We start from the raw sequence: 15,749 nt of genomic DNA on the forward strand, positions 1-15,749 counted from the left end.
TACGTGACACAGATATTAGTTCACTTTTATAGCTTAACTGCTACTAATGTGCAGAACACATGCTGTAGCCTGAGTGACTCTCTGGTTGAAGGGAAGGCAATTTGCAGTTCTTGTTGTTTTAGTACTAATGATCCCTTGAGAGACAAAGGGATTTGAAGAATTATTGGAAGAACCTGGTATGTGAAGAACTGTTTAGATATCTTAAGTACTACTTAAGAACTCACCTAATGTAGTTAAGGAATATAAATCCTACTAAAAGCGAGATTATGCAGTAAGGTGTGAATATCTAAGTAGAAGAAGAAAAAGAAAAGAAAAACCATTTACAAATATGAATCCACTCAGTGGCACTGGGATGGCTTTGGCAGCCCCACCTGTGCAACGCAGCAGTGTAAAGATGTGAGACTCTGTGATGGAAGAGAGTTCCAAGATCTGACACCTTTGAAGAGAAGAATGATTAACTAAAGCACAAGTAGGCACTTGAATGGAAGCCAAAAGAGCAGTCTGCCTGTCTGAAGATAGAGGTAGCTGTGTGTTTCTGTGTGAAGTTTCAAGTGTGAAGTATGTGCTCCCAGCTAAAGAGACAGATGTAGTTTGGAAAGGAGCACTTAGCAGTCATCTCATGGTGATTCAGAAACGAAGAATGTGAACTGCTTGTCTGTGATTGGGAAAACAGGATACCTTGCTGCTTCCTATACTCTGTGACAGGAGATGAAGACAAAGGAAATCCAGTGTCAGGACGGAGGAGTTCATGTACGTTATTGTCCACACTTGGGAACCACTGAATGCTAAGATATATTTTAATTTATTTTTTTTTTTAACCCCAGCAAAGGGGAACTCTTCTGATCACTTCATTGCTGAAGCCTATGCAGATGATGTTTCATTAATCCCTGTGTCAAGTGTGGAAGGAAAAGACTGATACTGGAGGCCAGGGTGTCCTTCATTGAGCTCTGCTGTGAGCTGCTTGTGATGTAGCTTTCTAAACTTGATACAAGCCATTTTCCACCTACCCAGCAGTGACAATAACAGGATCAGAGTTTAGGAGGGGTTATTAGGCATCTGTCTTGGCACTCCGAATGCCTTCTGGTCCAGTGTGGGAGAGTGGCACTGAGCATATTTGTGGTTATCGAAAGGGAGTTCTTGGCAAATACGGCATCTTTCCAAGGAATGACTTTTGAAATTACTTGGGCTATAGTGCAAACAGAAATGCACCTTTTACTTTCATTCATGCTAGTTTTTCAAATAAGTTCATCAGATAATGAGTTAGAAGAACACCTAATGGCTTGAAAATTCCCCTGAATACTGATACTGTTGTTCGCTGTGCGGAAGCGGAGGGCAGGGTATGTTGTCACAAGTATTGCAGAAGCAGTAACGTTAACTAATTAAAGAAGGAAGACATACAGGAAAGGCATGAGGAGACTGGACCAGAGGTAGAAAATTCACTGGTTGGTTATTACTGAATGCAGCTGTGAGGCTGTGGCTTATGAACAACGTTAACTTGTGCTCCATTTCCCAAGTGAGCTCAAATGTTTGTGACCCTCCTGGCTAACCCTGGGTAGCCTTCATTGCCTCCCCTGTGGCAACCACTGTTCCTTCTTGTAGGCATCCCCTGAGTCTTCAGTAATGGAAGAATTCTGCCCTGGAATAAGAGTAGCTTGGTGAGGGTAAACAGATTCCTGTAAGAGTGTGAATGTGTCGATCTGAGGAGTTTGCTGCTGAGCAAACAGCTGTGGAAATTCGAAGTGCGCTAGTTGACATGTTGAACTTCTTTTTGGATGGCTAGTGTGGTTTTGCTGTTAGGCTGTGCACATGTCACCAAGAGCTGCACTTCAGAAATGCAACTTAAGGCCTGTATGGAAAGTTGGGGAGCATGGTACGGAGAAGAAGGTGTGAGAAGGCATTTTGGAATCTTCCCTGGCCAATGGTTCATAGGAGTATGAATGAGTGAGCGCCAGTGTGGGGAGTTCATACACAATCATTTGATTGGTGGAAATTTGAAGTAAACTAGTTAAGTGTGAATGTTCTGTTTTGGTGCAAAGTGCCTTTTTGCTGCTAATTTTAATTTTCTTTCAGTGCAAATGGAAAAGGCACCATAGCTGACAAAGCAAAAATGTCTGTCTCTATATATGACCATAGGAAGAGTGTTTTATTTTACAGTGTTTCCTCTTTAGACAAGCCATAGGAATGTCTGAAGTAAGTCCCCAAGCCAAAAAGAAGAGATCTCTTTAAAAAGAGTAAGCTTTAAAATTGAATCACTTAGTGTTGTCTAAGATGGAAGCACTTTCAACCTTGCAATGGAAAGTATCTCAAGGAGGCACATTAGAGGAGACTGCAGCTGGAGTAGTAGTTTTAAAGCAAAGGAGAGTGCTGGGAAGGAAGATGAAAGCGCGGGTAGGGTGAAGGAGTGGCAGGCAAGGTGTGGGGCTGGAAGCAGATTATACAAAGTTGAGCTGGTGATTTTGCTTGTTAATCGCAAATACTAGATTTCAGAATTTTCCCCCTTAATTTACAGTACTTTTATTTACAAATCAACAGTCATGGTAATAAATAAGTTCCCTCTGTGGAGTTACTAAAGATGTGAATGAGGGTGATGTATATTTATGGAAATCCATAAAGCCTTTGGTGACATAATGAAGGATGACAGATAAGAGTGTACAGAGAAGAAGGGTAGCATGGAAATCCCTCTCTCTATTCCTCATCACTCAGTCCCATTTCTTCTTTCATCTCAAAGAAAACTAAATTAGCTCATACTAGCTACATGAAAACTTAGTGTCTTTTATCTGCAGTTACATAAAAAAGAGATAACTGGGCAACTACCTGGAGAAATAAAACTGGTTTGCTTATCAAAATGTTTTCTGAAGACAACATGCAAATATAAATTCTCTGTGGAGTTCTGAGTTTTCACTAAGTATTTCCTCTTCAAGCCAGTGCTGGGAAATTACCAACATTAATGTTTTAAATTAAAATGAAATACACTATTTGTTTCCAAAATGTAGTTGCCCCAATATGTGCTCTGAAAGTGCTCTAGAACCTCTTGTCCTGAATTGTTGCAGGTACTAGAGGAATCATAGTAGCCTGAATGAAAGGTGTTTCTAGTTGCACCTAGAAACATTCTTCATGCAATCCTATAGAAAAGCTAGCTGGTTCTATGGAGGTAAAATTTAGCATTGTTGGTTGAAATAAAAAGAGAGTAAAGGGTGAATTTTTAGTGGTTCATAATATTTAAGTGTAATTGTATTCCAAATAATTCAGAATTGGTTTTCCTGAATCCTGGTTTTATAGAAGTATTGTACAACTGAAAGGCAAAGAAAAGGTGCGGGTGGGAGGAAACAGAATGACCAATCCTCCTCCAAAGGGGATTAAGCTTGAACAGCGTGATTAATACTTTCTTAGAGGCATGACTGGTGTTCAATCTCTTACCTTTTTTGTAATATACAAGGCAGTGGGAGACTCTGAGTGACAGATCACAGCAGTTCTTATAAATCAGTTACGTTGCAGGTGGTCACTTCTCAAAGTAGGTTATAAAAATGGTGTTGCATTCTGCTAATTTACTGATACCTCTACTTTGATAGAGTTTCATAAATTTCACAGAAAAATAATCCTTTGTTATCTTAGTTATGAGCAGCCTTAAATGACTCAAATTGAAGAATGACAAGAAATAAAAAAAATAATTATGGTGTAACTACCAAGAGGGAGGAAGGGAATTGTGTAGCTTGGGAATTACATGGAAGGTGTTTGGTTTTAGGGCTGCTGTAAAAGTGAAAAGGAACGTTTTAAGGAAAACTTCAGGTCATTCTAGAGCATGAATGTAATCCAGAAGGAAAAGATTAGTACCCAAGTTTGGGATAGACAAAAAAAAGATATTTTGGGCTAAATCTATGGCTGATTATTAAAAAAAAAAAAAAAAAAAGGTAGCTGAGGACTTACCAAAAACATATTGTATACTTTTTATTTGCTTTATAGCTTTCTAAAACTGAATGTGTTGCAAAGGGAAACAGGAAAGAGTCACACATAGCCATCTAGGTTGAAGTTGCTGTGACAAGGATCCTTAAAAATACAAAGCATAGTTTCAGTGGAAAACACAGAGCTCTTAAATTGTGATGCTTTGCAAGGCACAGGGGGAAGGTTGGGAAAAAGATGTATGGAGTTGCAATAATGCCAAGGTGGATATTGGACTAAAAGGAAAGTGATGTGCTTGTGGCAAGATCAGACTTAGAATCCCACCAACAAGATGAAGACATTAGCTAACTGGATTTAATGCAGAGAAAATCAGTGAAATAATTGAGGCTGGAAGGAGTGAGTTGGGCAGGTAGAGCGTTAATAAATGACAGTAATAAACTTAGCAGGGTAAACTAATAAAAGGGTGAAGGGTTGTGTTCAGTAATTAGAGAGTAAATGCACAGAAGCATGTTCAGAAGTAGGAGCAAGAGATAAATGTTTAAATTGAATGTCAGGAAAATGTCCCACGTATTATTCCAGACAGGTTTGGTCTCCCAGAAGTGGTGGGGGATGTTCAAGAGTCGGGCTTGATTTATCTGAGCTCTTTTTGTGTTTGTTTTAGCAGACTCTGAGCTCTATTGTTGTGGCTCTGGCACCACCATGAGGTTTGTCTTCTGCAGAGGCAGGCCTTGTTCTGACTGATGGGAGATAAATGCAAGCAGTGCAAATACAAGGATGTATTTCTTTAAAGAAGAAATATCAGAGGGTATCCTATGCTGGTCAGGGGGAAGGGAAGAAAAATCAACTGTTTGTCCAAAAGCTGCTGCTCATCGGGCTTTTTCTCCCCTCCAAAATTTCTGTGGAAATGTGTGTGTTAGTCTGAAAATTTGAGGCATTGTAGTTAATTTTCTGCTGGGATTTGATTATTAGTTATTTTGCAGTATGTAGAAACCTCTTGGTTAGGGGCTGCTTGGTAAAACATGAGCACAAGATGTTTCAGGCAACTCTATATTGCTCCACAGAGCCAACACAGAGTGGATGTTACCTTGCTCAGGACCTGCCAAATAATTTTGGATTCCAAGGTATAAACCTCTCTTCTCCCCACTGTGTGTGTATCTTCGTGGTAGGCCTGTTTGCCTCACTGGGTTAGTGCCCTTCTCTGCCCAAAACACTGTTTTGTAACACTGTACAAAAGAATACACTAATCCAGTGATGGCATTAATATAAACTGGACAGTTGATGCTGTCTTCTGGGGGCTTGTTTCTGGCTGAACCTGTCTCAGAGGGTTTCTGGTTAAGTAAAAAGAGATGATTAAAGCAGTAGTTCTTTTGCTTTTGTACTTGATCAAAGGTGGTGGGAGCAGGATCTGTACTGCTGGTGTTTTCTTCACTTGTGGTTATGTAATTTAAAGGAAGGCTCTGATTGTTGGCTGGGATAACCTTCCCTATGCTTATGGTGGTGGTGAAGGACTTCAGTCTATTTATTGCTTTTGCATGTCTGTGCCTGCTGTTTCCTATGGAAGGAATCAGGTTTCTTGCATCTGTAGGATCATTTCCCATAGTTTTCCCATTGCCGCATGTTGTGGATTGCACACTGTGCTCCAGTGTTCACTAGATAAACACTGCAACAAGTTATGGGGAGAGGTGTTTTGCAGCTACAGTGGAAGCTGATTGACTCTTCTGCTGCCATTATATGAATTATATATGTTTTAAAATAAATTTGCTGTATCACAGGAAGGGATTGAGGTTGTTCTGGTCTAAGGAGAGAGTTAACAGGTTGGAAAGGAGCCTCCAGAGGCATAGCATGGGTCTGGAATTTGAATATCTTGAAAGTAGGATTATGGATGTTGGAGCAGGTGTTGTGGTTCTGTTTTATTCAGGCTCTGTATGAATTTGTGCATGAAACTGTGAGATCCCATGGGAGAGTTGAGTAACCTTTCTAGGTCATTGGGGACATAGGAGGAAGTTCTTACAATATTTAGGATTAATCACTGCTTGCAGACATATATTTATGCAAATTATGTCTGATACCATAGTGGCTAAGAAATTCCTGAAATCAGAAATTAAAGGGGGAAAGAAAAAAACCTGCCCAAAATTTTATATCTGCAGACCAATTTTCTGGAGCTTCCCGTGTTTCCAACCACCATCTCCTCTCCTCGTGTTCCACTAATAATGAAAACAGGGCAACTTATAAATCAGAATGGTTGAAATACAATGTAGTGCCTTTAGCTTGTAACTCTTTTCTTTCCTTCCCCATATTACAATAGGAGCATGGAAAAACTCAATAGAAGAATGGACAGCAGAAGATTGGAATGAAGATGTAAGTTTACCATGTTGGATAGACCAGTTGATCATTTACCCTTAGAGTTTCTGTGTTGTCTTCAGAAACTAAGTGTTCAAAGTAATACTTAGCTGTATGCAAGATATTTCTTGCTGTGTTTCTTGCTGTAATTCCTGTTTAAAATATGTAGAATCATAGAATCACAGAGTGGTTTGGGTTGGAAAAGACCTTAAGATCATCTAGCTCCAGCCCCCCTGCCACAGTTCTTTCTTTCCTAAATGCAACCTGTGTATTTCACAAATGAGTATGTATGACCATGCACTCCACAGTAAGCTTTGGTTATCTTATTCTGCTGACTAAATTTTATATTTGCTTCTGTTCGGCATTAATTGTAAGTATTACCTGACACAGACTTATCCAAGTTCGATTTCTGCAAGCATGTAAGGATGTTTATTATTAATTCAAGTAGAATTAATAACTTAGCCATACATATAGTTAGACAAGATTATTTTTGAAATAAAATTGAATCAAGAAATAGTAATTTTTTTTTATGGGTGGGCAATACATAGGTAATAAAATTTTAAGTTTTATCCCAAATTAGGTATTTGTGAATTAAAAGTTCTCCACTGCTCAATGCTGATGGGAGTAAACCACATGTTTCCCCCTTCTATCGTGTAGGGATTTAAAGCCATATTGTCGCAGGACTTTTAAGTAATTAAGTGGTGAGGCTTACTATCAGCTTTAGAGTCCTCATTTGATGCTTGTTGTTTGAAATCTGCATAATTGCTTCTCTTAGTCCAACTTCATATTCATAATATTAAAAAAGGGATCTAGCAGTATGCTGAAGTTAGCACTTAATTGCTTCATTCCTGTTGTTTCATTATGATGTGTTGTTTAAAGTATTACAACAATTTTGGTTCGCATTCTTTATCAGGTAAGAGATGTCCTAATTTCTTAAAAGCATTTACCATTTGTGATCATCACATGTGAAAATTGCATTTGTGATTTTTAAAATTTCAGTTATTGTATTAAAGCTTAAGCAGTTCAGAAAACAAATGAGGTAACAAGAAATATGGAAAGGAAGACTTAGGTTTTAAGAAGTTTTTCATCTTTTATAGGAATATTCAGTATTTCAAGTTTATTTTCAGAAAAATAAGAGTTTATCTCAAAAATCATCCCTTTTGCCTCTTCTTGTAGGGTGGCATAGAAACATGGAATCATAGAATTGTTTAGTTGGAAAAGACCTATAAAATCGAGTCCAACCATTAATGCAGCACTGCCAAAATCCATTAAACCATGTGCCCAAGTGCCACATCTGCACATCTTTACCTCCAGGGATGATGACTCTGTCACTTCCCTCAGCAGCCTTTTCAATGCTTGACAACTCTCCCTGTGAAGAAATTTTTCCTAACACCCAATCTAAACCTCCCCTGGCACAGCTTGAGACCGTTTCCTCTTGACCTATCGCTTTTTGCTTCGGAAAAGTGATGGACCCCCAATTCGCTTCTCTCACCTCCTTCTCTACAGATAGCTGTAGAGGGTGATGAGGCATGTCGGTGTTAAAGCTAGAAATGTGTGAATGTGTCATGTAACAGATACGAAAATTCTGTCCTTACCTAATGAAAGGTCTGTGTTTTTTGAGAAAGTCGAAAGAAACTCCAAAATTCCTAGGTTTTCTGTACTGGTTACTGCTGTCAAAAGCTGATGTCTTTTTTTAAACTTGTCCGCTATTTCTGCAGTATATGGTAGAGGTGGACTGAGGGGTAGGGATAGTGAAAATTTCTGACCTTGTTTCTTACTGTTTAATGCTGGTACAATGCAGTATTTGTAGTACAGGCGGGGTGTTGAGCAATGCTGACTAGCAATAGATTTTCTTTTTAGATTAATTATTAAACCCAAGAAATTTGCACATGAATCTTGAAAGAGCAGCAGATGAAATCTCTAGATTGTTGTTAATTTTTATTACTTTGAGAGTCCTGGAAAAATCCCTGTAGCCTAGGAGAAAGTTGTTCATGTACTCATGTTCAGAAAGAGTGGCTGAAATGGGTACCTGCAGACACATTAGCCCAGAACATGCCTGGGGAAAAAATAAAAGAAAATTTTATTCATATGATTTAAAAAGAAAAGGGGAAAAATTAAAAATATACCCAAAACAAAATACACAAAGAAATAAGCCAAAAACCCTAAAAGCTGTAACAGTACAGCTTCTGCCATTCAGTGTAGCTTTATGGAAAATAGCTCCCCTTCAAATAAACCTGATGATGGTCTTTAAGTAAATTAAGAGTTAATTGTGAAGACAGAGTATGTCCTTGTAAGAGATTTGATCTACACCTTTTCTTCTAAAAATAATTATGTGCTATCACAAAACACAATAAGTGGATTAAAATTTGCCCTGCAAATTTTGGCAGATCTTTTACTGGAGGACCTGTATTGAACGTGGGTGTTTCTAGGAGATGTGTAAAGGAATCCAGTCCCAGGCCAGATGCCTTCCTAGTGTTTTTATCGATGATTTGGAAATAAAAGTAAAATCACTGCTGAATTAAATGTGTGGCAAATCCAAAAATTATTGGAATGGCAATCATAAGTAAGCAAGTCATGCAGAGAGATCTGGAACTTTGCTAGACTTGACCTGTTCAAATGAAAAATGCTTTAATATATCCAAGCACCCATTTGCTTCATAGAAATAAAGGCACACCTCCAGAACCAGGGGCTGTTCTCTGAAAAGCAGCAACTGAAAAATTTTCAGGATTGTAGTGGATGATGGAAAAGGAACAGCTCAGCATGATCTCCTCAAGGGCTGATACTGTGGCAGAAAAGTGCTATTGCAGTCTTTTTGCCTGTAGGCACTCTTGCTGTCTCATAATCATTCTTGATTTATGTTTCTATATGTGGACTCTCCTGGATGTGATTCTAAAGTACTGCATCCAATTACTCATTGCTTTTACAAAACAAAAATTGTGGAAACAGCTGAATATTATTTGCTGATAGGTCTTTGAGAATGAGATTTTCAGTTTGCTGAATCTGAAAAGGTTATTTTATTGGCATATAATGGGCTCTGGTTTTAGTCTAGCAGACAAAGGCATAATATGAACCTCTGGCTGGAACATGGAGCTGTGCATTTAAATGTGTAATAAACAAACAATTCTAGCAGCATGACTAATGGTTAAAACAACCAAGGAGGCTGATGTATTTGTTGATGTATTTGCTGATAAAGACCAGCTGTTTTTCTGAAGAATAATTTTGATTAAATGTGTTGTTCTCTAGTCAGATGCAAGTTAGGAGCAGATGAGTGAAATTTAATGACCTGGGAAAGATTAGATTTTTGTGATCTAATAGTCCTGTATTTACTAGTGAGTATTGAGCAAGTATTGTAGGTTGTCAGCAGGCTCTTAAATAGAGTGGAGGCTAGCTGCAGTGAAAATAGGAGGTTGTATTTTGCTAAAGGAATATTCAGGGCATGGACATTGAAGGATCAGAGAAATGTTGAGGTAGTGTAGGTGGCTCTGGGTTTTCCTGCTAACACTGTGATCATGTTCTCCTGGCTAAAGAAAATTAAGTTTAACTGCAGAAACTACCAGAAGGGGAGAAATAGAATACATACACATTGCTGGAAAGTGGATGAAGACAAACATTTTTCTGTACAGTGTTGGTAGTCTTAGTTTTTATTTGAAACAACAGCAACACTTTGAAAAAAAAAACCTGCACAAAACCAAAAAAACCCCTGTATTTTAGTGGGTGTGTTTCCTTTAGCAGGAAGCAACATGAGAACTTGTTTTATTTTTCTTTAAGTTCAGTACATCTTGTCAAAACAGTAATAAGGATTTGTTATTTCTGATTTGCTGATGTTTTTATGAGGTTGCTAGAGTATAGTTTCCTGTTCTTCTCACCTATTAACTGGCCATGGGAGCTGGTGGCTAGTTGTTAAATATATTGTCTGTTTGGTGACTGGATCGTTATTGTGGGGTAAAGAGCTGAAAAGCAGCAACGTTTCAGTGCTGATGAAGGGAATACCCTTGTGCGGCTGATGTTTGCAAATGGTTCAGGACTGTTCATTCAATTCTGATAAATGCCAGAGCCTAAGTAAAAGCCTTGCGAATGTAGTGTACAGTGAGAGTAAATAGCTTTGTTAGGAGCTGATAATACTCTTAAGAAATGCTAAATTTGTCTGCATAATGAAACTTTCCAGTTGCTGCTGCATGAAGTATGTGTTTTGACAAATGCCATGATCCCAGCAGAATTCTGCAGTAGGTGCTTGATTAGAACTTGTGGCAGTAAGCTTGCCACAGGGTATAGTGTAAACTTCAACATAGCCAGAGATACGTGTTTTGCATGCTGGTTCACTTGAAGAGAGCATTTCCTCTCTGACACATCAAGCATGGTTTTGTGTTGTCACAAACACCCTCGGGCTCCTCGATTTGCTTAGTTTTCAGGATTCATCAGCGTTTTGGCCACAGTTAATCTTATCCTGCGTTACGTGAGAGTAAGAAACTGTTGACATTACAATGAATTTAATATTTAACCAAGGGATTGCAGACCATGGGCTGCTGCTCATGCCATTAGCTGACCTTCTTGTGCCATACAATGCAGGAGTCTCATAGCACTACAAGAAGTACAGTACAGGTTGTTTTAAAACAACACGAATGGTGGGGAAAGGGCTGAACAATAGAGAAAACCTTTTTAATTGGAAATATGCTTGAGCTGAATATTCTTTCTTTGTTTTAGTCAGTACATAGAATTGTGGGCTGGCAGCATTATGCACAGGACAGAGTTGTGTTCCAGAAAGATGGGATTAAAGTACGTTGTACTGACAGCAAGAGAAGGGAAGGAAATAGAGGAAGGAACTGTGATGGTGCTCATTTTTTCGTGACACAATGTGTTGCACATAAGTGGGTGCTAGTAGAGTACATGAAACATTTGAACTTTGCTCCTGGTCTGCCCTTCTGCATGCTGCTTAAATCAACAGTGTTTCACAGGAGAATCCCAATCAGATGACCGTGTTCAGGGATATAGGTGCTTTCAGTAGAGCTGCCCATGGGATGGCAGATGAAATTAGCTCATGTCCGTAATGTCCTTTAAACTGGGATGCTAGCAACGTATGTGATTAAAAATGAATAATTTCCTGGAAGATCTGTATTCAAATGCCACATACTAAAGGGATTCTTTGTGAATGTTTGACTAGGTCAGCCTTTAGTCTAAATGCAAAGCTACACAGAAGTAGTTAAGGGTGATTTTGTGCAAATTTAATTAAAAATATAAGCATTGTATGTGCATATCTCTGTCTGGTTAAACCTAACCTGTGCTCGTTTAAGACCTATTCTGGTTTGCAAGTATTCCTGTCAATAGAAATTAATTAGTCCTATGAAGTTGTAGCTGTTTTCTTCTTTTTTAAAAATAGTAGATAAAGGTGTTAAACAAACGAAACAGCAGCAAATGAAAAACTCACCTACAAACTAAAATTGCCTCTTTTCCCTCCAAAACTCCGACCAATCAGCTTGTCCTCCCCAGCAACCTGTGCAAGTACCTAGTACAGGATGGCGAAAGCAGTACAGTTTTCTGCTGTGGATGGGCTGACTGATTATACCAATATAAGCAATGGCTGGTTTTGAACTCATGTTCGCAGAGCAGACATGAGTTTATAATGTTATTGCCACCCCTAGCAGAAATGCCAAGAAGGAACCATGAATGCTGGTTCACTGTACGTACCTGAGGGCAAACCTGCCTCCGCTGGTGATGGCAGCTGAAATGTAAAATGTGGAGATACATGGAAAAAATGAAAGCTATGCAGTATGTTAGGCTTCTGCAAAGACATTTGTCACAGCTGCTCTATGGAGTCCTAAATTATACCTGCACAAGTACCTGCACAAAGTATCTTTACATTGGTGATATACCAGCTGTCATGTTAATTACTTTCTACTGGTGTATTTTTCAGTTAAACTGTTGCTCAAACTGATGTCGGTACATTGGTATGCCCTTGTATGTGTTCAGTAGATCAAATTTCCTAGCACTTCAATTAAATTGGTACTTAATTCTGTGGAGAAGACTTTGCTGAAGTTTGGCTATGTGTTTTTGCTTTTTTAAGCAGAGCTGCAGCATAACTGGTTGTAATGGTAGTTTGACTTTACTTTTATCTTGAAAGTGCATGACCAAGATGGGACTTCTGCAGATGTCACAGAAGTGAGGCATGAGAATGTATGTGATTAAAATACCTTCCTCCTCCCCTCTATCTTTTTCAGCTTTCTGAAACGAAAGTCTTCACTGCTTCTTCTGTTCCAGTTGAAAATCATGTGACTCCTGGGCAGAGGTAAGCTTCTGTTCAAAGTTTTCCCTATACCTTAAAAACCACTTGCTTGGTGAACCAATGTTAGCTTGCATGTATAAAATGTTGAATAAAACACAGGGCAGCCCTGGCCAGAGATTGGTCAAACTAATATTGAAATTGTGAAATTATTGGATTTGTGATTTCCTGTGTTACCTGTTACTGAGTATGGAATTGGAGCCAAACTTAGCAAATGCACAACCATAATACTGAGAAGGCCCTGTCTTCTGCACAAAGGCTGCGTACAGGCAGGAACAGAAGTGGATGTGAAGTAAAGTTTTCTGCCTTCTGTTGAAAAGGAAGCACTGGCTTTGCTGTCCAGAAAGTAGAAAACCTGCCCCTGTAGATGGAGAAAGTGTTTAGAACATTAGTCCTTTAACAAACGTGTTAATAGGAAAGCTTTTGTTGGCAAGAAGATTAATTTCTTGATAAGCATCGCAATTACTTGTCTTAACTGATGATACAAAGTTCAGATAGGGAACCAAAAATATGGCAATTGCTGTCTTTGCTTGCCTTTGTCTTTGCCAAATGCCTGGCTGATGATGTTGTGGAATCAGTTGCCTGCATTAGCCTCAGGTCCCAGGAGAGAGGATTAAAGCTGTGTGATGAAGACTTCAGTAGTTGGATAGCATAAGATTTAAAAAACTAGATGGCCTGATGGTCCCAAACATCCTGATGCAGCTGTAATGCTGTACTCCAGACTGCAGCAAAATTTTCCTTATATTTGTGGATGTGATCTGGAGGCAGCAGGGTGTCAGTTGGTCTACAGTTTATATTCCTTCCTTTTAAAAAGTGATGTGCTCACGTGTTCATTGTTCTGACGCAATACTCTTCTGGTGGATATCCCTCAAAGTATGTTAGAAAATATTTTAGTTCATCAACTCAAATTCTGGTGTTTTTTTTGTTTGTTTGTGTGTTTTTTGCTTTTTTAGGGTTTTTCTGTTTTTTGTTTTTTTGATTTTTTTTTTTTTTTTTTTTTTTTTTACTTGCCATAAGAAAGGTTTATTATTAGGTTAAATAAAGGTTTTATTACTGCCTGAATGCTTTGTTTTTCCTGGGATAAGCCTGTGATAAACATGTGGTAGGGGTTAGTAAGCAAAACTAAATATAAAAAAATTCATGTTTCTATCCTGCTCAGGTATGTGTGTGGTAGGGTAATTTTGGAAATGTGCCCACTATCTGAGAAACTTAGCTTTTATTTCTGCTGCTTTTGTGACTTGCATGTCATCACATATTCACTCAGTCACTGCATGGGTGACTTTATTCTTTACTGTCTTCATACCCACCCTGTACATAGGTAGGACTTTGATCCCTTGCTCTTCTTAAAGCTGGGCTTGCAGGCAGGATCCACTTAATCAGAATGTGTCTTTCATGACTTGTCTCCAGTTACTTGTTTATGTTGATCATATAGATTATTTGTGTCATACATGGGGTTATAAATTCAATAATGCTTCAAAAGAGTGCAAAGATAATTTATATTCTAACTGTAGTGGAGGATTTCAGCTAGCAGAATATCACTTTCTGGTAAAATATTCTACCTTATACCTCTTTGTATGGCAGACAAGCAATATTTGAGAAGGCTGTTAATCAGTAATAATTCTGTTGCTGGTATGGTAGCTTTAGTATTGTTAGTGCTTTCTTCAGTTTCAGCACAGCATAGCCATCAAGTTTATTCCAGCCAAACCTTGCTTTTTCTTACAGCATTGATTTGGTAACACTGCTTCAAAAGCCTGTGACCTCTTCTACCCAAGATATGGAAGGGAACTCATTTGAGGCTCCACAGCAGCAGACCTTTGGCCAAGCCCTGGTCTTCACAAATTCTCAGCACAGCACCCAGATGACGTCAGGAACTGGCAGCTCCAGTGCTGTAAACTCTTATTCTCCTCAAAGTCTGGTAAAATTATCTTATGCTTTCTTGTGGAATTAGGAATTTCATTCCTTCCATTCACACACACACAAAAGATTACTCTTTTTCTGGTTTTGCTAAGTGGTTCTTTCTCGGTTTACATCAATCACTTGTATTAATTTTTGAGTAGACAGCAGATGTGTTTAGATGCTGATTTAGAATGAAGTAATTTGTTTATAATAAAGAGTTCTAAGCCAGAAAACTATGTACTATTTCCAAGCACATATCTGACTGCTTTTTGTGTAAACATGCCTCTCTCTTGAGTCAATTGTGAGGGCTTGAAATTGGGCACTTACATTTATTCTCTGAAAATCAGTTCACCTATTAGATGTATGGATTCAAGTAAATCAGTATTGTTGTGATCACAGTGGTGGAAGTTGTATTGATGGTAATCAGAGAAGATCTGTCCACATGCTACAAACTGCTGAATTTTTTATTTGTCATTTGTTAGTGCTCTAGGGCTTTAGTTCTAGGTTTTAGTTGCTGCCAAATAGCAGCTGTAGGCATTAACCCTATGGTTATGTTCAAATTATTTATCAAATACTTACAACACCACTCCTTCCCTTCTTTTTTGTCTTTTGGCAGTCTGCAGTTCTTTGTTCTGGCTTTGGAGAACTTGGATCCTCTAAATTGGCAAACTCTACTGGATCGCAAATCTTAGACCAGTTGAAATCTCCGGGATTGGGTCAGTTTACCTCTCAACAAAACAATAGTAGCTCTACTGCCACTGCCACAACTGCCACATCATCCTGGGATTTAAAACCGCCCATTAGTCAGTCCTCAGTCCTTAATCAGTTTGGTAAGTGCTTGGATACAGCGCTCCTGCTCTCTCTGTCTGTCTTTCTCTCTCCCTTCTTCCACCCCTTAAGATTTCTTAATGCCAATGCCAGTTTAAAACGGGCTTAATGAAAGACTTTCTGAAAAAAAATGTAATCCTAATAATGCAATTGGTTACGTTGTAAGAGTTACAATTACTTGCTGGTGATAGACATTGTGAGTGTATCAGAAACAAGTTTTGGTAGGCTTATGTCTATCCATAAATGTCATTGCATCTTTAGAAGTTGTTGAGCCTTTGTGTAAGGACATCTTTGATTTTATGTGCTTGAATATTTAATTGGAACTTTGGTGTGACTTTGTTTCTCAGCAAATTGTGGAAAATACTTTTTTTCATTGTGCCTGTGCTGCTTCTAGATGAGTATAAGGTTGTACCATATTCTTTTTCTTCCCCACATTTTTTTCTTCTAGCCATTACATGAATTTTGAATGAGTACTATATAATTTCTTCATAATGTGCATCACATCTGTGTTCTT

The 15,749-nt window shown here is 38.5% G+C and overlaps 1 protein-coding gene across 7 annotated transcripts in view; it reads left to right on the forward strand.

The window, feature by feature from the left end:
- UBAP2 (ubiquitin associated protein 2) overlaps positions 1-15,749 on the forward strand; it is a 109,955-nt gene that overhangs the window by 46,190 nt on the left and 48,016 nt on the right. For 4 of the 7 annotated variants that reach the window (XM_030511756.1, XM_030511757.1, XM_030511755.1 and 1 more), the window contains 4 exons: positions 6,203-6,255; positions 12,450-12,517; positions 14,234-14,426; positions 15,024-15,237. In XM_030511756.1, the coding sequence (XP_030367616.1) occupies positions 6,203-6,255; positions 12,450-12,517; positions 14,234-14,426; positions 15,024-15,237 (528 nt within the window). Of the gene's footprint in view, positions 1-4,958; positions 5,019-6,202; positions 6,256-12,449; positions 12,518-14,233; positions 14,427-15,023; positions 15,238-15,749 lie in introns of all 7 variants that reach the window. The other 3 variants (XM_030511752.1, XM_030511753.1, XM_030511754.1) reach the window with 1 other exon arrangement.

This window comes from Strigops habroptila, chromosome Z, assembly GCF_004027225.2.
Source record: "Strigops habroptila isolate Jane chromosome Z, bStrHab1.2.pri, whole genome shotgun sequence".
Classification (NCBI taxonomy): Eukaryota; Metazoa; Chordata; class Aves; order Psittaciformes; family Psittacidae; genus Strigops; species Strigops habroptila.